The following is a 24202-nucleotide window of genomic DNA, read 5'->3' as shown; positions in this document are numbered from 1 at the left end:
TGGAGCCACAACTAAGGAGCCTGCCCGCCGCAACTAAGACCCACCACAACTGAGACCCAGTGCAACCGGCCAACCAACCAACTAAATAAATAAAAGAGAGAAAATATCAAAAGCAGCCAGGTCTATATTCTAGCTGTTTGATTTAAAGGTTCTGATTTAAATGCTGAAACATGAAGTTTCAAAGTTTTAGACACCTGTTACCCAGTTGAAGGGGATACATACTCTCAAAACAAGGTAAAATTTATCAGGCTAAGACTGAAAATGAGATAAAAGATGTCATTAACCTACTTCTACTACATCACCAAAAAAGTTAGGGGATTGTTTACTTATTTATTGTCTATCTTTCTCACTAGACTATATGGACTAAGAGAAAAGGGACCTTTGTCTGTCTTATTTTCCCTGTATACCAGTTTCTAGAACTATGCCTGGCACACGATAGGAGTTTAATAAATATTTGTTAACTGAATAAATGATATTACTTAAAGCCATACATCATGTCCTACATTAAACAGAATGAGGGTAAACATCTCAAAAAAAGATATAATATAGGTAACACTATTAACATATTTAAAGAACTAAGAGTTTTCATAGCAATTGTTAAGTCAGAGATAGTAAGTCATGTGTGAATGTTTATACTCCAAATATACAAAACCTATATTCCATTCAACCATCTCTTCCTCCTATCTAAAATGAACACTAAATTAATTTTTATTGAGGAAAATAAAATAAGATTCCTGACATAAAATAATTAAATCACCTGTCCTGCCAACTCCAATCGCTTGTTACCATAATAATCTCTGTCGTCAACTTTATTATCTCCTTGGGCCAGAATTACTCTTCGCACCATCACTGCGGTATAGATACATTTGGCTCGGAAATTGAATTCTTTAACCTGTAATTCAGAAATCACAGAAAATTTCTGAGACAATGCACATTAAAATTTAAGGTGCCTCAAGAAAACAGTCAATGTTATCATATTTAAATAAGAAAATAATGAACTGTTTTGATTCTCCCCATTCAAAGAAATTCAACTAGTCTATAAACTTCCTGAGAGCTGAGATGATGACTTTTCATCTTTGTACTCAATACCTATGGTAACTTTTCTTCAAAGATGACCACCATCAACTCCTTCCCTCCCTATATGTTTTATGCCATTCCTTCATTAAGAGGTGGAGTCCATCACCCACTCTGGGTTGGCCTGTAAACTAGAAGTTTCCACTTCCTTTTTCTTAAAGTCCTGAAGTACCATGTGAGAAGTCTAGGAAATTTTGTTGGGGAGAAAAGGGCCACTTGGAAAAGCAATGAGGAGCCAGAGATATGAGTGAAGACGCATCTTGGATGTCCACCCCAGTCGAGCCTTTGGATGACTCCATCCTCAGCTGCTGTCTGTCTGCAACTTCATGAGACCCAAACTGAGAACCTCCTTCCCCACCACCGAGCCCAGTCAAACCAGAGAACCATGAGAGAGAGCAAAAAACTGTTATCTCAAGCCATTAAATTTTGGAAATATTTGTTATGCAGCAATAAATAACAGGAATGGTATATTGTCAGGACTCACCAAATATCTATGGAATGAATCAACAGACTGATGAATAAATTTGCTGCAAATGTTCTATTCAATCTTCTCTTCTACAACTGAAATCTACATAAACAAATCTGGCCCAATCAGTAAGTTATATCAGAACTGGTTAAATCATTGCACTGGTTTGTTTGGGTAGACAAAAACCTTAGGTAACTAGGTAAATTCTTTCTCTACAACCTAAACGATGAGTTCTGAGAGCATGGACTAAGCTTCTGCCAATTCTAAGGAACATTTTGTAGGCTTGACTATAGAAAATTCATATTATAAAATTTGTTTTACTTTCCTTAATCATTAAGATCCCAATGATATCCTATTAAGTTTATCACTGACAGATTAAAGAACAGCAACCGGTCTCCTTCACACATTCTTCTGTTGCTGCTAAGGAATTACACTAAATGATATAGGATGTTAGAAATTCTGTATATGTTTCCAAAAGTTCATTCTCCTTCAAAGGAAGTTTCACGTCTTCATTAGGTCAATTTATCCCCTTTCTATTACTGAGAACTTTAGAATGTGTTAAGAGAAATGTGTTAATTTTGGAATCTGGTAAGAGAAAAAGCAGCCCTAAAAGCTATTTTGTCATCTTGTACTCACAAAACAATTACATCAATAAGAAAGGTTGGAATAAATCTAGATCTTCAAAAAGAAAAGTCTCTGGTCCATCCTCAAACAAACAAACAAACAAAAAAACCCTATAACCCTAACACCAACTACCACAACACTGAGCAGAAGAACCCAGTCTTTGAGTAGCTATAAGTAATTTACATTGGCAGTTGGTATTTACAAACTGTATGGTCCTCCATTCAGATACATCTAATTTATTTTTTTTTCTGATTTTAATGTGGTGAGTTACACTGAACATGTAACTCTTCTAGTTGTATTTACTTTTTTTGTTAATGAAAAAAATGAAGCCAATTTTCATTAACCAAATTTTCAACTTTTAACAAAGTCCGAATCACGTGTTTATTTTGCATAAATAGTGGGAGACTCTCTCAAGACATTTATAAGTAGAAATAAATATGGATATTTACAGCAGATGCCCCACTGCACTTTAAAAGGCACTTGAACATTAACTCATTTTGCCGTTCCCCCCTTTTTAAACTACTATATGCTGAAAAGTAAACCTTAGGTCTAAATTGAAAAAATAAGTTAATACTGAGTCCATTTTTCCTACTGATATGGAGAGTGGGAATCCTTTAATCTAGTAGCTGACATCACTTTTTGGTAGAATGCCAATAATAGTTCCGTTATCCCTTTGTGAACCATCTGAAAGAGGGAGAGAAAAAAGACCTACCAAATGAGCTTGGAACACTGAAACAGAATTGTTAGCGCCAAAACTCTGGAGTCCTTTTAATATTATCTTGGAGGAAAAAAGAGGTCTTAGGCATCTTGGGGAAACCCTTAGAGCAGTGGTTTCCAAATTTTAGTGTGCATCATAATTATTGCAGGGCCTGTTAGAACAGATTGCTGGGCCCCACTCCCAGAGAGTCTGACTCAGTATGTCTATGGTAGAGTCCAAGAACTTCTGGCAAGTTCTCAGGTGATGCTGACTCTACTACGTAGTCTGAAAAACTCTCACTTCCAAGGAACTGAGAGGCTGGGCTTCGGAGCCAAAGCCTCAAGTACAAGTGTAGGGACTGCTGAGCATCCTGCCTATCTCTCCCCCTCTTTGAAGATACATCTGAACCAGTGCTTTCTACATTTTAGTCATTCAAGTACCACCATCATGATTATTGTCATATCTCTGTAACACTTAAAGTCCTAATTATTTAATATTTTTGGTCAACTTTAAACAACTCATTTTTAAGTAAGCTTCATCTATACAATAATACCATAAAATCCTAAATATCACAGAAATGGATTTAATGTGCTAGTTGTATTTTTTCTAATAAGTACATAATTATTTAAAGAAAAATGTCCTTATATAATCTAAAATCACCTCTAACAGTATTCTTAGGTAAATACTGTCCTAAACCATTCCGGAAAATGAAGGTCTTTTCTTGGTTTATCTATTCTGACTTTACTCCTCACTGGATCATATATAACAAAACTTCTTTTTTTAAAAAATGTATTTATTTTATTTATTTATTTTTGGCTGCGTTGGGTCTTCGTTGCTGCGCAGGGGCTTTCTCTAGTTGCAGCGAGCAGGGGCTACTCTTCATTGCGGTGCACAGGCTTCTCATTGCGGTGGCTTCTCTTGTTGCGGAGCATAGGCTCTAGGCACACAGGCTTCAGTAGTTGTAGCATGCGGGCTCAGTAGTTGTGGCTCACAGGCTTAGTTGCTCCATGGCATGTGGGATTTTCCCAGACCAGGGCTCGAACCCATGTCCCGTGTTACGAGGTGGATTCTTAACCACTGTGCCACCAGGGAAGCCCTGACAAAACTATAGAAACGGTAGCTTAGGCCCACTGCAACCACACAAAAGTACCAATGTTCAGCTTTATCAATTTACATAAATAAATTTTGGTATAGCCAGCATTCTATCAGCTAAGGCTTCTTTAACCAAAAGGTCTCCTCAGCTGTTGTACAAAGCTAAGTGAGGCCCCAATGGAGACGTGATGGCCATGTCTGGGAGCCAGCAAACCATGGAGCTTTATGTGCACCCTACCACTGAATTGGCACAATGGTATTAGTTTCATTGTTCAGATGAGAAAACTGAAGCTTAGAAAAGTTAAGATTTGCCCAAAGTAAATCAGCTAGGAAGTTAAGAAACCCAGTTTGAACCCTTGTCTCTCTGGCTCTGAAGCCCTTGTTATTTCCACTACTCATTTTTGCGTTTTTTTTTTTTTTGCAGTACGCGGGCCTCTCACTGTTGTGGCCTCTCCCGTTGCAGAACACAGGCTCCGGATGCGCAGGCTCAGCGGCCATGGCTCACGGGCCCAGCCACTCCGCGGCATGTGGGATCTTCCCGGACCGGGGCACGAACCCGCGTCCCCTGCATCGGCAGGCGGACTCTCAACCACTGCGCCACCAGGGAAGCCCATAAACTGTTTTTCTAATCACCTAAAATTCAGTTCAGACACAGCTTTAACATTAAGAGTTTTCTAATTCTTTGAATTAGATCAAGGATAAACATAAAGGAGTGGCAGCCAAAGGGCAGAATCAGAGACCCATATTATTTGGCTAAGAAGGTGTTTCAAAATAAGAAAACAATCATTAAGATTCAGTTTAGGTGGTCACTGTTCACTTCTGCAGTTCCTTCAACTTTCCTTTATTTATAATCAGCCCCTGAATGTAGTGTCTGCAATCCCTGAATTAGATCATAGTGCATAATACACATGCTAATTCATCAAAAACCAGACTGTTTGGTTAACAAGATAGTCTGACTAACAAATAATTTTATAACTTAGAAAGAGTAGCATATATATTAAATGGGAGTGGGGGAAGAACGACTCTTGCCAAGATGGCTGATCTCTGTTTAATAATAAGTTAATTTAAAAAAATAAATATTAAGGGTCAGAAGATGGGATTCTAGTTCTCTCTCTCTCTGACAACTAACCAGCTGGATGACAAGGTAAATCATCTAGCTTTGCCAGACCTGGGCATCTTCACTGTAAGTGAAGGAGGCTGGACAATGTGAACTCTAAAATTCAAGGTCTAGCAGATAAGCCCATCCAATATTTTAATAAGTATCTATGGTAGTGATGGTAACATAACATTGAGAATGTACCTAATGCCTCAGAAATGTACATATAAAAATGGGGGCTTCCCTGGTGGCGCAGTGGTTGAGAGTCCGCCTGCCGATACAGGGGACACGGGTTCATGCCCCGGTCCGGGAAGATCCCACATGCCGCGGAGCGGCTGGGCCCGTGAGCCATGGCCGCTGAGCCTGCGCGTCCGGAGCCTGTGCTCCGCAATGGGAGAGGCCACAGCAGTGAGAGGCCTGCGTACCGCAAAAAAAAAAAAAAAAAAAAAGGTAAATTTTTGGGACTTCCCAGGTGGCGCAGTGGTTAAGAATCCACCTCGTAACACAGGGGACACGAGTTTGAGCCCTGGTCCAGCCCATGTTTCATAACTACTGAGCCTGCGCTCTAGAGCCCATGAGCCACAACTACTGAGCCCGTGTGCCACAACTACTGAAGCCCATGCACCTAGAGCTCGTGCTCCGCAACAAGAGAAGCCACGACAATGAGAAGCCTGTGCACCACAACGAAGAGTAGCCCCTGCTCGCCACAACTAGAGGAAGCCTGCATGCAGAAACAAAGACCCAACACAGCCAAAAATAAATAAATAAATAAAATTTTTAAAAAATAGGTAAATTTTATGTTATGCATATTTTACCACAATTTAAAAAAAAAGTATCCATGTGGGCAAGGCACTGTAAGCTCGTTTTAAGTTATTTAAAAATATCTAAGACACCATCCCTGTCCTTCAAAAGGAGAAATCTAGTAGCAGTGCTACTATATACATGAATATAAAAAAACTGTAATTTTGGATTGAAAGAAGAACCGAGAGAGTAAACATGATGATGATACAATACAGCTAACATTCTCTAAGTACAAATAAACTATTGATAATGGAAGACTATTTCCAGGGCAGTCCTCTGGATAGTCCTCTTTAGGATTCTCTCTTTTCTTAAGGAGCTATACTTTAATTAATGTAAACTTGCATTCGAAATTCTTTAACAGAAATGCACGGACCCCACGACGATCATTATTCAGTTGCAAAGGGGTTACTCACTGGTACATGGGTCAGAATGGTAGAAGCCAGGAGCTCTCTTGCTTCTTCTATTTTGGTTTTCTTTGGTCCACCTCCCCACATCCTTTGCCTTCTTACTTTGTTCCCTATATATTTTAAAGCCTGGAAAAGACAGAATATATTTATAATAATGTTTGAATGACATCATCAGAGAGAATTTGTTAAACTACCCATACATGACACTATAAGCAAAACAGACAAGGATCCTGGTTATAGAGAAAGCTGGATTGGTCCTAGTCAAAAATCAACATTTGTCATAAACCAATGACAAAGAAGCATTTACATGCTATTTAATATACTGGTTCCCTTTTTATTTTATAATTTGTTTTCTTACTATAAAATTGATACATGATCATTGTAGGAAATTTAGAAAATACAGAGGAAATAGATGTATCAGCCATCAATCTTCCTCCCAGAGAGCACCACAGTCTATAGTTAATGCTTTGGAGTAGTAGTTTTTCCCCTGAAGAAGGAATTACACCATGTATGACCTCTATCCTGAAATTAACAAAGCACTGCTGAAAGAAAACAAAACCTAAATAAATTGAGGGTTATGCCATTTTCATGGACTGGAACATATAATAGTGTTAAGATGGCTTACTGTTAAAATTCTCTCCAAACTGACCAAGAGATATATCATAATTGCTAATTATACTCCTGGCAGGCTTTTTAAAAAACAAAAATTGATTGATTCCAAAATATATATGGAAATGAAAAAGAACAGCCGAAACAATCCTGAAAAAGTCAGAGGATTTACATTACGTGATTTCAACTATAAAGCTATAGTAATCAAGACAGTGTGATGCGAGGGTAAGGACAAACGGAAATAAACCAACTTTTATGGTCAATTGATTTTTGACAAAAGTGCCAAAGCAATTCAATGGGCGAAGGAAAGTCTTTTCAATAAATGATGTCAAAACAACTAAATACCCATAAAGTAAAAAAGTAACCTTGACCCTTATTTCACACCAAATAGAAAATTAGTTTAAGATGGATTTTAGACATAAACATAAAAAGTAAAACTATAATGCTTCCAGAATAAAACATAGGAGAATATGTTACTGCTCTTGGGGTAGGCAAAGATTTCTTTAAATGGAAATCAATAACCATTAAAAAAACAAATAAAAACACCCTACTGATAATCAGACTTTATCAAAATTAAAAACTGTTCATCACAGTTAAGATAATGAATAGGGAAGTAGTGGGCTGGGAGAAAATGCCTGCAATACATAAACCTGACAAGGGATTTATATCCAGGATATATGTACATATTTTTTTAATTTTATATTTATATTTTTTAAAGAGGACTCTGAAATTCAATAATAAAAAGGCAACTCAATAAGGAAAACGAGCGAAAGATTTGGACAGACACCTCACAAAGGAAGTCGATAAGCACATGAAAAAGTGTTCAACATCCTTAGTCATCTGGAAGATGCATGATTAAAACCACAATGAGATACCACCAAACACCCACTAGAATAGCTAAAGTTAAAAAGACTGACAACACTGAATGTTGGTGAGGATGTGAAGCAATCAGAACTCTCAGACACAGCTGGGGGTACTGCAAAACGGTACCATCACTTTGGAAAAAGATCTGGCAGTTCCAACTTTATAAAAGTTACATACACAACTGCTTTTTGATCCAGCAATTCTACGCCTAGGTATTTATCCAAAAGAAATGCCAAACTGTTCAGGCAGAGACTTGTACACAAACGTTTACGGCAGTTTTATTCATAACAGGAAAAGAGTGAAACAAACCAAACGTCCATCAACAGGAAAAGATAACAAACTGTGGTATATTCATACAATGGAACACTACTCAGCAATAAAAAGGAACATGGGAATTCCCTGGTGGTCCAGCGGTTAGGACTCTGTGCTTTCACTGCAGGGGTGCAGGTTCAATCCCTAGTTGGGGAACTAAGAACCTGCAAGCTGTGCAGTGTGGCCAAATTAAAAAAAAAAAAGACAAAAAAAAAAAAACACACAGAAAACAAAAAAAACAATAAAAAGGAACAGACCACGTGGATAGATGACATAAAGAGGAACAACTTGGCTGAATCTAAGACAATACGCTCAACAAAAAAAGCTGGACACCAAGAAGTTTACACTGCATAATTCCATATATAAAATTCTAGAACAGGCAAAACTAATCTATGGTGAAGAAATAAGATCAGTGGGGGAAGAAGATAACAGAAGTGAAAACTAACTAGGAGGGGCACGAGGGAACTTTCTGGGGTAATGGAAATATTCTATATCTTATAAAAATTAAGATTTGTACTTATCAGTGTATATACATTTTACCTAAAAAATGAAATATTAAAAACTAATCAAGTAATAGGTGAGGAGGAGGTAGAGATCTAGATGAAACAAGAAGGGCAAAGTGTTTTTAATTGTTGAAGCTGGGTGATAGGCACATGGGGTTCATAATACTATTCCGTATACTTTGTATATATTGAAATTTTTCCAGAAAAAAAAGTTTGAAAAGAAGAGGATAATGTGGTTCTTATTATTTTGTAAAGGCAATGAATGCATTTTTTTTTAAAACTGGTTTTCAGTTAGAAGAAAAGGATGATTCTTTATCCTGGAATTCCTGTCCCCAGTTACCTGCCTGGGAAATTTCTTCTCCATGCTGCAAAACCTAGATCGGGTATCACTTCCTCTTTGAAGCCTTTCCTAACCACACTCCTTTCTCTGTGCTATTTTAATTTCTTATGTATAAAGAATTGAGTACTTCCATTCATGTTCAGATCACACTATATTTTAATTGTCTATTTACCTGTATGGCTCTCTTACTAGATGACATGTCATCTTCTTCCTCGATTCCTAACAACTAAAATAGTGCCTAGAACTAAATGGAACTCCTCTGTTAAGACTGGACATCAAATCTAGGAATCTTCCCTGGTTAAAAAAAAAGGTCATTTAGAGTGTAAGATAAACTTAAGACCTTTAAAACACAAGCTGCGGGTAACCTAGCAGTAAGTAGTAACTAAGTAACTGACGGAGGCAAGTCAGCAGTTGGTGGGAACCACGAATAGACAGGCACTTCAGTTTTCCCTAAACTGAGCTGTCTTCATTAAATTTTGGTCTTCTAGGGCTTCCCTGGTGGCTCAGTGGTTGAGAGTCCACCTGCCGATGCAGGGGACACGGGTTCGCGCCCCGGTCCGGGAAGATCCCACATGCCGCGGAGCAGCTGGGCCCGTGAGCCATGGCCACTGAGCCTGCGTGTCCGGAGCCTGTGATCTGCAACGGGAGAGGCCACAACAGTGAGAGGCCTGCGTACCGCAAAAAAAAAAAAAAAAAAAAAAATTTGGTCTTCTAGTTCCCTTGGGAAAGAGGCTAAAGATTCTTCACTTCTTTGAGGAAGAAACAGAGGAACACAGGGGAGCCTGGTATTCTTTCTGATGTAGCAGAAAGTCACCTTTTCCCTAGAATACCTAATAAAGTTGCCAGGGGTTCACAGTGTGAGGGTTAGGGTAAGAGCCCAATCTGTTCATAAACAGGCCAAGATGACACCCCTAGTGCATCCTATCCTCCCAAAAAGGTAATAACTAATTTCTTCTCTATTTATCAGAACCCCTGGCAATGAAAATGTAAAACATCCATGACCAATATAACAGCAAAAAGGCTTTGTGAGCAGAAGTGGAGGAACCGCTGAAAAGGGAAGCATTAAAGACAAAACAAAACACAGATTTTAAGCAATCCACTGAAGTGCCATGTCGTCAAAAGTTCTATTACGTAAGATAAAGTGTACTTGCTACATTGTCCATTAGAATAACATAAAATATTCATGTTACCCTAACTCATATGTTCAACTTATCAACCATTTTGCATTACCTGTGCCTCTGTAACCTTTCATCAGTTGCAAATAATTAATCTTTGCTTTAATCCAGCATACAGAGAACAAGCCATCTCAAACTTCTACTTCCTGTTTGTCTTTCTCACATTAGGAACGTTTGTTTGTCTTTCTTAAGTTAAATAACTGCACATTCTCATCTTTTTTTTTTTTGCGGTACGCAGGCCTCTCACTGTTGTGGCCTCTCCCGTTGCAGAGCACAGGCTCTGGACGTGCAGGCTCAGTGGCTATGGCTCACGGGCCCAGCTGCTCCGCAGCATGTGGGATCTTCCCGGACCGGGGCATGAACCCGTGTCCCCTGCATCGGCAGGCGGACTCTCAACCACTGCGCCACCAGGGAAGCCCCTCTCCTCATCTTTTAACTGAACTTTTCTAGTTCCGTTAGCTAAAATTTTCTGTCAGTACCTATTTAAGAGAAATAAATGAATGATTTTCCAACCCACTGTTTAGCCCCTGTTCAAATAGCTTTACAGTGAAAAGGCTATCTGACCGACAATGATGTTTGTAATAAATGAATAATGGATCTCACTGAATCCACGGGGGTAGCATTAAGGTAAATCGTTCTTCCAAGGCGTTATATAGCTTTAAAGCATAGAGTGCATCTTCCAAAATTGAGCCAATTCCTCGGTGTTTCTTAACGTTTTCTCTTCACGTTCTTGGAGACCCTGGACAATGTAATTTCAGTTTATAACAAAAATGCATATTCACTAAATATTTCACTTTCAATGAAGAGCAAAATTAGAATCTCCTAAATCCAAACTTTTCCTGATGCTGCCTGCCTGATAACTAGAGGTGACTGCTAATTAACTACAGAAAAAGAAGGCAGTGATAAGAATAATCCCTACTGATTTGTACTTTTGAATTATATGTACTCACATATGACAGCCAACCTTCCTAAATGTTTGGCTCAGTCTATGAAAATATCAAGACTGGTTTGACTTTTCAGAACACATACTAACAGATATAAGATGCTATCTCTAATAATATCCTGGGTGACAAGAAAAAAGCAGCATGGAATTTATACCTTGTAAGCAACCCACAGAACAGACAATATATGTATGGATATATAAGAATTGTCCATTGTGCTTCTACAGTAAGGAATTCCTGCCTCCCAGGATGACTATGAGGAACGTCACTACTGATTTACACTTAGGAAAGCACTTTACAAATGTATAACTAAAAATCCTAAGTATGGCAATTAGGGCTCCCTGTCACATAGGAAGGGAAGTGCAATTATTTTGATTATGTTTAACATATATACAGTTCCCTAACTTCATCTTTGAGTCTTGTCCTACAATCCACAGGTTCCAACTGGTAGTGCCCAAGGCAAGTCAACGAAGGCTCTGTGGTGGTAAAGGGGTTCTAAACCTGGGTGTTTCTTGCTGGACACACTGGGAATTCAGGAAAAGGGATACAGACCACATACAACTGGATGCTGAAAGCAACTGGAAGTAGGGAATAAAAAGGAATATTAAAGAGAAACACATGAAAAAAAAAAACCTTCTACACTAGAGTTGCTGTAGTTTAAAAACTTGTATCACTCAGGCAAATAAGGAAAAGAAGAGTAGTTGCTATTTTATCAGAACAAAAGCCTCTTGGTCCCCCCGCTTCTAAGTTACACACCAAAGGCTGATAATTTGTCTAGGCAAACTCCTTCCTCCAATCCCTCTAATAATGAGTCAAAAAGCTTCTCTACCACTCTTCCCATCTCCCCAACATCCTCCCCAAACCTATACCCTTAAAAGTCACTGCATCTGATGCTTTATCAATGAGCAGCATTAAATCTCCAATTCCCTTTCATAGCAAAGGACAACATGAAAAGACACACCTGCATCTGTGTGAAAATCTGAGCTTTCTGGCACTCTTCCAAACTGGGCCCAAATGCAGCCATCACGTGCTCCTCTGTTCCAATCATCTGCACAATTTCCTGGTCACTCTCAACACCCATGGCCTAGGAAGGAAAGAAAAGATAGAATGAGTGTTGGCTTTGTGTTAACTCACTGACATTTGCTTATGCTAATTTGGCATTGTTTGTGGGTATTACTTCTAAGCAAAAGCTAGCTCTTTTCTCAGAAACGGTGCCACCTGGCATTGGCAGCCATAGCCCAAGCTGCAGAAGAACCTGAAACAGAAATTTTGATTAGGAAGAGGAAAACAAACGTTCTCAAGCACTTTTTGTATGTGTACTGTCTTCTCTAATTTAAAGTATCCTATGATTTTCACCATGAGAAAGAAGTAGGGAGGTATAGTGGAGACACTGGTCACAGTTAAAGGCAAACTGAAAAAAAACCAAAACAACAGGCAAAGAGCAGTAAATCAGAAAATATGCACGGCTGAAAATAAACAGAACCCCGGTTAGTTCTGCCACAAGATTAATTTCTCTGAGAACTGTCAAATCATGCACCTTCAGGCTAAAAGAATTTTTCTTAACGGATGTTTTACTTCACTATTCTAGAGATATCAAGCTCTACTTGATGCAGGTTTTTAAAGAGATTTTTATAAAACCAAGAACACACTCAGGTTTAAGAAACCCACTTATTTTTTTTTTTTTTTTTTTTTGTGGTTCACAGGCCTCTCACTGTTGTGGCCTCTCCCGTTGCAGAGCACAGGCTCCGGACACGCAGGCTCAGCGGCCATGGTTCACGGGCCCAGCCGCTCCGCGGCATGTGGGATCTTCCTGGACCGGGGCACGAACCCGTGTCCCCTGCATTGGCAGGCGGACTCTCAACCACTGCGCCACCAGGGAAGCCCAAACCCACTTATCTTTAAGTGTTTCAAGGTGGCAGCCGGCAACGCAGGTCTTTGTAGATTCCATATGGTACTAAGGCTTACTCCTTCACACATTTGCCTGGCATTCTGCCATATCAAGAAATACAGCATAATCTCAGTAAACCTCTCTTGGCAGAGGAGTGAAGGGGAAAGTTATGCTTGCATTAAAATTCTTCCTTTAGCTACACAGAGAAAAGAGAACCAGGGGTACTTGTCTAGTTAAACTTTAATGATCTAGTTCTCAGTTTTTCTCCACACACAAGAGAGAGAGAGAAGGAAAAAGGAATTTTGAGTCCAATGCAGAACATGGAGAACACGAACCTGAGTACAACAGAAAGGGAACCTCTCCAAAGCCAAGAGAGAATGTCAACAACAGGCCTGACAACCGCTATTACACGTCACCTCCTCCACCCCAGTTTCTTCATTTGTCACGACAGGGCACAACCAGGCCCCTTCCAGCTCAACATTCTACAGCTCTACATTTGAATTTTAGTAGTCTGTATCTTAAGATTCGATTTGGATACCTCAGGATCAGATGCAAGCTTATTTAAAGTTTTGAAGCTTTGGGGGGCAGTTAAATAGACGCTATGTCCCTTTCAGGCCAACTGTGATGGTTTTGAAAATGTTCACGAATTCTTTGACACTCTCTTCAAAAGGTAAAGACTAATTCTCCTCCCCTTGAGTGTGGGCTAAACTTAATGACTCATTTATACAGAAAAGGTGGAAAAGACTGCATGACTCTGGAGCCTCGGTCATGGAAGGCACTGCCGCTTCCTGCTGGCTCCCTTGTGGCAGCCGGCAGCCATGTCATGGAGACACTCAAGCATCCATGGAAGGTGCAGTGGTGAGGAGCAAAGGCTCTTACCCCGATGGTGAGCCACCCTGTAGCTCCAGTCATCCGGCCTTCAGACCACTGTAGCCCTGGCTGACACCTCGACTCATGAGCGACCCTGAGCCAGAAGCACTCAGCCAAGCCATGCCCTCACACCTCACCAACAGAGGCTCTGCTGTAATTTGTTATTCAGCACAGATAACTAATAGACCGACTTTGGGAATTAAATCTACTAAACTTAAAAAAATATATTTTAAGTGTATAACTTGTTTTGTTCAAAAAAAGTTTTGTTTAGTGAACAAATAAAGAAGTTCTAAGGGTACAGATCTCTTTTTTGTATGTTAATTTTCATGTTTTCTTAATCTCTGATATGATGTACTTATTCAAATGGACACTAGACACCAACTCCAAAAATTACACAAATTCATTAAGACATTTAGTCTTTCATGGATTAACGAAGAAAGCAATCCTAAAAAATTATCAGTTCTAATTTTTAAACAAATGAAAACAAACAACAAAAACTGGATTATCCTTTGACCAAACACACTGAGTTGCAGCTACTCCAGTGGTGATGGCGTATCTGTAGAACCATCTGCACTTCCTTCTTGGTCTGCCAAGTAGCCACTCAGAAACATCAGATGAGAATATTTCTCTGTGAAAAGCTAAATAGAATATAAGTTAATTTTTACTTGTCAATCTCTCAAAATAATGTTATATGGGTTTCAATGGAACCAAAACATTTTTTTAAAAAATACTAAGGCAATAGTTTGCAGTCACCTTCTCTAAAACCTTTGATGTGAAACTTTGTAACTAATGCACCTCCCTTCTCAGAAGAAAGCCAGAACACTAAAAAGAGACCTATATAGCAGGGGTCCCCAACTCCCGGGCTGTGGACCGGTACCGGTCTTGACCTGTTAGGAACCGAGCCGCACAGCAGGAGGTGAGCGGCAGGCGAGTGAGCGAAGCTTCATCTGCCGCCCCGCATCACTCCCCATCGCTCGTATTACCGCCTGGACCATCCCCCCTGCCGTCCCATCCATGGAAAAACTGTCTTCCACGAAACTGGTCCCTGGTGCCAAAAAGGTTTGGGACTGCTGCTATACAGGACAGATGGCAAACCAAGCAGCAGGAAAAAGTCTCACTAAAACATAAATAGAATCCTAGAGTTGAAATGGCAGTGGCTTTCTGGTTGAGTCCCCTTTCTTTAGGCAAGTTAACATCTAAATCATGTGAATGCCACCTATATTAACTTAATACTGTTTAGTGCAGTAATCTCCAAGTAAAAAAGACTATATACTTGATTGCCTCTTTTGGTGTTTAATAATGAAAAAGTCCTTCCTTATTTGACATATGGATGGCCACTTCAAGTTGTCCTGATGCTGATCTAGGCAGTAATTTTATAATTGCACAGAACTCTCGAGTGACCTAACGTGAATCTAAACAGACTGAGGCCTACCAAATATTTCTAAGTTATGAAGAAAAGATATGCCAAGCACACAGTAAATGACACCATATGTGCATGAAGAATGATCAGTGGCAACGCTTTGCTCTAAAAGGCCTAAACTCTTCCTATAACAGATCACTGAAATACAGGGTGATAACTCAGTCAGGTTATCATCAACTGTGCTCCAGCTCCAAAGATGGAACTGACTTTATGACTATTTAGCCTTTGGAAGTCACAGCTACAAATAAATGACATATTGCTATGGAAATGACAGCAAAATGCCCAACCAGTTTGCTTTACAGACATAATTCAGACATCTGAAAACTAGCTTTATATGGAACTCTTTGTACTCCAGATATCTGAAATCATTTCACTTAACTAATAAGTCAAAAGTGAATGCTGGAGAGGGTGTGGAGAAAAGGGAACACTCTTGCACTGCTGGTGGGAACGTGAATTGGTACAGCCACTATGGAGAACAGTATGGAGGTTCCTTAAAAAACTACAAATAGAACTACCGTATGACCCAGCAATCCCACTACTGGGCATATACCCTGAGAAAACCATAATTCAAAAAGAGCCATGTACCAAAATGTTCATTGCAGCTCTATTTACAATAGCCCGGAGAGTGAAACAACCTAAGTGCCCATCATTGGATGAATGGATAAAGAAGATGTGGCACATATATACAGTGGAATATTACTCAGCCATAAAAAGAAACGATATTGAGTTATCTGTAGTGAGGTGGATGGACCCAGAGTCTGTCATACAGAGTGAAGTAAGTCAGAAAGAGAAAGACAAATAGCGTATGCTAACACATATATATGGAATCTAAGAAAAAAAATGTCATGAAGAACCTAGGGGTAAGACAGGAATAAAGACACAGACCTACTAGAGAATGGACTTGAGGATATGGGGAGGGGGAAGGGTAAGCTGTGACAAAGTGAGAGAGTGGCACGGACATATATACACTACCAAACGTAAGGTAGATAGCTAGGGGAAAGCAGCCGCATAGCACAGGGAGATTAGCTTGGTGCTTTGTGACCGCCTGGAGGGGTGGGATAGGGAGGGTGGGAGGGAGGGAGATGGAAGAGGGAGGAGATATGGGAACATATGTATATGTATAACTGATTCACTTTGTTATAAAGCAGAAACTAACACACCATTGTAAAACAATTATACTCCAATAAAGATGTAAAAAATAAAATAAAAATTTTTTTAAAAAGTGAATGCTATTCAATAACCTTATGAAAAAATAGCAGAGATAATACGTTTCAGCAGAAGGTCACCCAGTCTGGTGATCAGCAATAAGAACAAAAATAAGGGGAGGTGCTCTTTAAAAAGTGGCAGGAAGTCTTCTCCTTGGATATCCACTAAGTATGACTAAAAGTGTGATTTTTAGAGACAGAAAGAAGAATACTAATGAGCAGAAGAGAATGATATGTAAGCTAACTGTGACATGTTGACACATATTACGTGAAGATGGGAAACGGGTAAGTTGTTAAAATATCTAATATTCAGAAATCACTTATTTTTCTTTAAAGTAGACAGAAGTCAACCTATCAATATCAAAAGCAGTCCTAGCAGATAATAAAAGAACTGTGATGGCCCACTTTAACTTTGTAATTTTTTTCTCTTTAAAGATCAAAAATTTCAATATAATACAATGCCCAACACCCTTGATATTTGTCCTCTCTTCCATAAAAATTTTCAAACTACAGATGCCATCATAGTGCAACTGTTGAATACTGAGGGATACAAATGTAAAGTAGGGAAGATTCATGGGCAGGAGAACGTCTGTAATGATTCAAGTCCATTAATAAGGCTGATCTAGGCCTTAAAAGCTTTATCCGTCATATTCAGACTCAGCATGGAGTCTGGAAACCCTGCTGATTCTGTCACTTTTAGCCAATTGTTGGCTACAATCAACAACCATCAAGTCCTAATGACTGTCAAGGTCTCTGTTAGGGCCACACAACACAAAAAGAGAAATGATGTGACTTTTCTCGTAGCCTGCTTTATTTTCCGGGGCTTCTGAGAACTTAGTAAAAAGAAATAGCATTGTCTTTCTACGCAGTCTACTGTTCAAAATATATATTATCTCATTTGCTCTTCAAACAACCCCCTTAGGTGAAATGCTCACTTGGATAACTAACTAGATATAGTTATCCAAGACTCCGGAAGACTGGGAAATCTGCCCAAGGACACATAGCTAATAAGTGGAGAGGCTGGAAATCAACCTAGATCAGTCTGATTCTAAGATACCAATATTCTATGCTCCCTCCCGGATGCGAAAGTCTCAATAGTGGTTATCAAACAAGTTTATTAAAACATCCCTATTGTGGGAGACCAAAAAAAGTGACTATGTGTGACCTATGAATTTAATCAATTTACTTGAACTGAAAATTTCTAAATATTTATTTTAATTCATATATACTGCTGATTAAAATGTAATGAATACGTTTCGGGAGAAAAATTTAATGACATGCACCAAGTTTCTAAAAATATATATAATCCCATGCCCAGGAATCAAGTCTCACAAAATAATCAGCAACATGCACAAACATGTATGTACAAGGACCCCCAGAGTTGTGTATAAGAGTGAAAACTTAGGGGAAAAAAATGACATGTAAATGTCACACTATAGGAATTTGCTTAATAGATTATACCACATACACACATTCTATAATACAATGCCTACTAAAAATAATAATGTGGATTTTATTAATAGATGAGGAAAGCTAGTCACAATTCATTGTTAAATGAAAAAAATAAAATAAAATCAATGTGTATATTACAAAAGCAAAGGAAAAAAGGTCTTGAAAAAAATATATCCAAAAAAGTACTTATACTTTTTAGTGGCTTTCTGAATTTTTACAATGCAAGGCCTATTTTATAATCAGAAAGGGAGAAGTTTGAAATCTCAACTATTGGCTACATAAAAATGCACACTGTAAATTTATAGCACCATTCTAAAAAGGATTTAATAAGTCATCTATAAATATATGTATACATTTACAACATAATATTAAACAAATTTGACAGAAGAAACTGTCTTATCAAACTTGTCAACTAGTCAAAAAAAGTATTTAATAAAGATTTTCTGGTTTTAAGGCATGCATGTATCTAGTGATCCATTTTCCATATGAGTGATATAAGATTATCTGCATTATAATTAATTTATAATTTCTGGTCTAAGGAAAGCAGTCCTATGCACCTTCAAGCATTGAAACCATCCATAAAAGTCCTTCTGATGCATGGTCACATACTGCCCTCTGCTGGAGACGTAATTTTACATAGATAAAATTTTCGTTATCCACTAAATCCCACTATGTACACAAGATACTGCGCTGAGCACTGTGGGATCCCTATAAAAAAAAGACAAAATTACTTTGCCTTTTACAAAAATTATAATTACAAAAAATATACACTTTGAAGAAAGGTAATAAAAAAGTAAATTTAAGAATTCTCTCTGCCCCCCCCAATATAATGGTACTGCTATTACGATCATCATCATCATTCTAAAAAGAAAATAAATGGCATCATCTCACTTAGAGAACTCAAAAGCACATTAAGCTATACTAAGCATTAAAAAAATTTCCTACAACCTCCTTCTTGGAATTGCTTTTAGAAGACAGATATGTCCTGAGTTAATGAACCTGACTTGTCAATATCCATTCAACACCTATGAACAACTGGCGGCTTATCAACCTCTAAAATTATCTGAATTACCCAGTATCTGTCAGTAATTCCTCAAATAACCTGAGCTCTTTATTTCAATCAACCTAGTTGTCAAGATTCATTTTATACCCATATACCTCATGTTCTACAAAGTTGCTGCAAACACTGAATTAGTGAACAGTGAAACGTTGTTCCCAGGAGAAACGCAGAGTTAGGTTCTTGTGAGCCTCTGGTTACACTTTCTTCAACTGATCAATACAGAACCTTGCTTTATGTGTGTTCTGTTTAAAGACATCTTATTTAATATACATCATCGTCGACTCATTAACATTGCAATTGCATTCAGCAGCACTGTAACTCATTCCTGAATGAAGCTTACCTAACACACACGTTTTCCCCCGTAAGGCACACTGCAGCCTTCTTGTGATTAGAAACACTACACAGCGTGTCAGCACCATGCCTGGGCCCATTTTAAATGACAAGATCAATTACAAAAAGCACAAAAATTTGAAAAACATGGCACTAAATAGACTGCAAAAAGGGCGTTTGTTTGTAGTACGAGAGCTGAAATGAGAAGGCAGGGTATCCCCATGTTTGATCTCAGCTGGGAATGTACGAGTTTGGTGACTCGAATTTTTCGCTGCTCTGTGCCTGCACGTGTCTGTGAATAACAGTAAAATCACACCACACATGATGATTTGGGGGTTACAAATAAATTTTAGCAAGTAGGAGAATTGCAAAATACAGAATCTGCAATTACTGAGCATCAACTGTATCACATAATGTTGACTATTTTTCTGTTTGATTAATGACTAATACTACAAATAACCATTCATAGCATATGTATAATATTTAAGTCGCAGAGCAGGCTAAATGGGCCACTATTATCTGAGAATTATCTGAGAAGACTATACCATTTAAATATTATTTCTATGGGAAAATGTCTTTTGGGTTCTAAGTCAACAATTCACAAACAGGATAAATCAGCTTTAAAGATTCGTGTATATGAAGAAATTCACCAGAATCCTGAAGTCCATACAAAAGAACAAAAAACTTGGTCCATACTCTCTGACCTAGAAAATTCCACTGCTAGGAACTTAGCCCACAGATATCCTTGCCCTGTATAAAATATTACAGCAGCTCTGTAATAGTAAGAGCTGTGTATGTCCACTGATAAGGGAACGGATAAATAAATTATGGTACACCCATAAATGGAACCCTTGGTTAAAAAGAACATGGTAGGGCTTCCCTGGTGGCACAGTGGTTAAGAATCCGCCTGCCAATGCAGGGGACATGGGTTTGAGCCCTGGTCCGGGAAGATCCCACATGCCATGGAGCAACTAAGCCTGTCCGCCACAACTACTGAGCCTGCACTATAGGGCCCGAGAGCCACAACTACTGAGCCCACGTGCCTAGAGCCCGTGCTCTGCAACAAGAGAAGATACCACAATGAGAAGCCCGCGCACTGCAATGAAGACTAGCCCCCGCTCGCCAGAACTAGAGAAAGCCTGTGCGCAGCAACGAAGACCCAACACAGCCATACATACATACATACATAAATTTATTTATTTATTTTAAAAAAAAAGAACATGGTAGCTCTGTATGAACTAATATAACACTATCTCCAAGATGTAAGTTACAAAAAATAAAACAAGCTAAGTGCAAAATAGTGTGCAATGTATGTTAAGTAAAAAAAACAGAAAAGAAACCTACTACATACTCATGTGCTGTATATGCACAGACTATCTCTAGAGAGATGCACAAGTAACCAGTAGCAGCGGTATCTTTTGGTAGGATAACTGCAGTTAGGTACAGGTGGGTGGGAGGCTTACTAATCACTATATACCCTTTTGTACCTTTGGAATTCTTTACCATGTATCTATTAAAAAAAACAAAATAGATCACTACTTTTAAAAGTACCTGGACCCCAGTCTTATTAGCTTTCAATTTTAAATACTGACAGCTTCTCTATGCCACAAATCTTTTTATTCTTAGAACTCCTTATGCTCCAAATTTCTAATTACATATGAAAATAAACCATAAAAAGAATTCTTTATAATTTTCAGTAGATACCTGCAGCCTCACCTTAAATATAATGACAATGGGTATATCTTCTGACAAAGTATTATGCCTCAAGTAAAATCGTCCTTGTTTCACAGCCATATTAGTTCTGCTTTTTTTCTCATGGGTAGAGCTGTAAGGAAACACAAGTTGGTTAAACTACATCCCCACTTAGTTCCAAGCTAGTTAATATGCAGTAGCAAATGACCACCAATCAATAAGATTCAACTGATCAACAACGATCAATAAGGTCCTTCCAAATAGGTGTCTTTTTACACAACTCCTCTCCTGCCTCCACCGCCACTTCCATCAACATTTTAAAACACCAGAATTGTTTCTTTAGCTTTGAGATTATGGTGGAAGTTTTGTGCGTGAATGAGTGACAATCACCAATTCATTTTGACCTACTTCACTTTGATTCCACCTGAATTGCTTTGATCTAGTGTGGGATATATTTCTGATCAATTTTATACATTTGAAATGAAAAACTTCAAAATGAGCCTACACTATAATGGGAAAACTACACGGAAATGAATAAATACTATGAGTTTTTAAACTAATAATCCAATAAAATATACCTACAATCTTGGCATACAGTGAAGCTAAAAGAAACTAAGGAATCTCCTTCTATTGATCTGTTAGCTGTAATTTTCCTAGTGGATTTAAAAACATTTCCAAGCTTTAATCAACCACAATAATAACACATACTGATCACCCACTACATGCTGTGTGCACTGTTACTCACTCTACTTACACTAGCTCTAATCTCCTACATACTAAGACTTATTTCGAAGTGTTGCCCCCAAATCACATACGAGGAAACCAAGGCTTAGAGAAGCTAAGTAACTACTCCTCCAACTAGCTCATAGCTAGTAAACAACTGTGGGATTCAAGTCCTGATTGCCCTGGCTTCAAAAGCTGCGTACAACAGGAAGATGTGGGTTGCAGAATTATTAGATCTGGATTCAAATGCTGGCTTCCTCAAGATCGATGTCACCCTGTGCTCAAGGCCTGTTACTCAGATGGAAATAACAGCACTTATCTTGGAGGGCTGAGGTGACAATTAAATATATATAAAGCACCTAGTACAATGCCTGGCTCCTAGTAACTGCTCAATAAATGGGCACTATTGTTAGCTGCCTCTCCACCAGAAAGGAAAAATGCAGAAACTCTAAGCCAAGCTGTTCACTGTAGGTTGTCAGAAGAGAAACTCTACTGCATACTGACATTTTAACTATGCCACATTTTTTTATTCCCAGAACTCAGTAACATCCAAATTTCAAATGACATAATAATAAATCATAGAAAAGAAGTTACAGGAGTGATATAAGGGATGCTGTTGTAGAAAAATGAGTACACTATGAAGGAGGTTGGTCTAACAATACAATGTTAAGTACATGATATACAATTCATTAAGTATAAAATAGTCTCCGATTATATCAGAGTAGGAATACATATGTAAAATGGTGAAAAGACTGAAAGGCACATGAAAAACTAAAGAGTGTTTTTTTAATTTCTTTTTTAAAAGTTCCTTTAATGCTACAGATTAACGTAAAGTCCAACTTGAATAAAATAACTAATGGCCTTTTGAGCAATGTCTCACACTTTCATCACTGGAAATTTTAAATCAATACTCTATGCTTACAGACTTAACACAATTAATTGAATGCAGATAGTTTAACTATTGCACGGCCTGTTATTGGAAAGAAATAACTGGCTACCTCCGTATTGAACGATAATCATCTGACACTAATGGAATGATCAATATTTCTTAAGAACACCATCCCTGCTATCCATACCTGGTAACTGAAGCACCCACAGCCCCTTTTCTGTCAGCCTCCACGATGATCCTGTTCTTAGACAGCTGCTCTTGGATAAGAATAACTTTTTCTACTCCTTTAACAATGAAGTAGCCCCCTGCCCAAGGGAAACAAGAAAGGTGTCACCAGCTATTCTTCCAATAGTGTGATCTAGTAATGGCAGTGATCTCCTGATCACTCTTCCATCACCTCACGGTGCTGGCCATCACTCAGTTCGAAGGGGTTTGTCAATACTGTTTTACGAATTGGTAATAGTCTCAGCACATGATTTTATACAAATGAACCACAAGATGATAAACTTCTTGAAGACAAGGAACGTATCTTATTGGTCTATGGATCACCAGCAGCTGACATATATGAGAGGTGAATGAAAAAAATGTTAAATAAATTAGTCTTCAGATTTTATAAGCACAGAATTAACTGACAATCTTCAATATAAGCTAAAATTTGCTCTTAGTTTTCTAACAAATCATTGACAATGGCAGATTAAGATTAGGTTTCCAAAATAATATTCGATATTCAATAAAACTCGTAAAACATTATGACATACTTTTGCACATAATTCAGAACAGGATAAAGTGAGACTTAATTTTACCTTCAGGATATAAGCAAAAACAAGGCAATATATTTGACTTATGCAAAATCCTGTTTCTAATAAAGTCACGTTCTTTGTTAACCTCTTTCCAAAACCTTCTGGGATTCTACATCTATGCAAATTTAAAGGAATTAGAGTAGAGCAACTATAAACTAAATCAATGTGAAACATGAATTAAGGAATTAAAAGAACTTTCTGTTAAGTGCTAAGCTTGAAAATTAAAAAAAATACTGCCTAGAAATAAGTACAAAAATATAACTTAAAAAAATTTAAACAGAAGACCTTCATTTTCTGCCTCTATATAGCATTTAAAACAGCCTGAAGTGAGCTACTTGTGACTTTTCAGATGAGGTAGACAAGGAACTTCGTGAGATTACTCTTGAATTTTTAAGCATACCAAAAGAAACCACTGAGCAAAGAGACAAAGGAAAGCCTGATAAACCACAGCAATAAATCAGAACTTGGGGTATTGAAGTTTTAAACTTGAAATAAAAGAGGAAACGGTATACCTTTTAAAAATACCGACTAATAGAATAAAGTTGGAACCGAATTTCTCAATGTTTTGCAAAGTTTTACCCAAGTTGACTATAAAGCAGAAAGGCTGGTATCGTTTTTGAGGAAAAGTGGTGAAACAACAGCAAGAGCAAAACAAAAGAAAAAGAAAAAAAAAGAAAAAGGGAAGGGGGCACAAATCCAAGAAATCACACATACCTGGATCTAAAGGACATTCATTCAGTTTGGCAAATTCTGCAGGTGTTTTTCCTGTAAGAACACAGTTTGAACTACGTAGCATTATGGGCATTCTGTTTAAAATAAAACAAAAGAAAATGTCACATACAGGTTGTCACTGGTACAAAAGCGGAGAAGAA

The 24202-nt window shown here is 38.2% G+C and overlaps 1 protein-coding gene across 1 annotated transcript in view; it reads right to left on the bottom strand.

The window, feature by feature from the left end:
- POLR3B (RNA polymerase III subunit B) overlaps positions 1 to 24202 on the bottom strand; it is a 116823-nt gene that overhangs the window by 75825 nt on the left and 16796 nt on the right. Inside the window, exons 7-12 of the mRNA XM_082665749.1 lie at positions 24045 to 24136; positions 22718 to 22835; positions 20943 to 21051; positions 11963 to 12085; positions 6264 to 6383; positions 758 to 892 (exon numbers count right to left, since the gene is read on the bottom strand). Of these exons, the coding sequence (XP_082521875.1) occupies positions 758 to 892; positions 6264 to 6383; positions 11963 to 12085; positions 20943 to 21051; positions 22718 to 22835; positions 24045 to 24136 (697 nt within the window). The remainder of the gene's footprint in view (positions 1 to 757; positions 893 to 6263; positions 6384 to 11962; positions 12086 to 20942; positions 21052 to 22717; positions 22836 to 24044; positions 24137 to 24202) is intronic.

The sequence above is a fragment of the Grampus griseus genome (genome assembly GCF_964374135.1).
Source record: "Grampus griseus genome assembly, chromosome: 11".
In the NCBI taxonomy this organism is placed as follows: domain Eukaryota; kingdom Metazoa; phylum Chordata; class Mammalia; order Artiodactyla; family Delphinidae; genus Grampus; species Grampus griseus.
The sequence above is the reverse complement of the archived record's forward strand: the minus strand, read 5'-3'. Positions and strand labels throughout refer to the sequence as shown.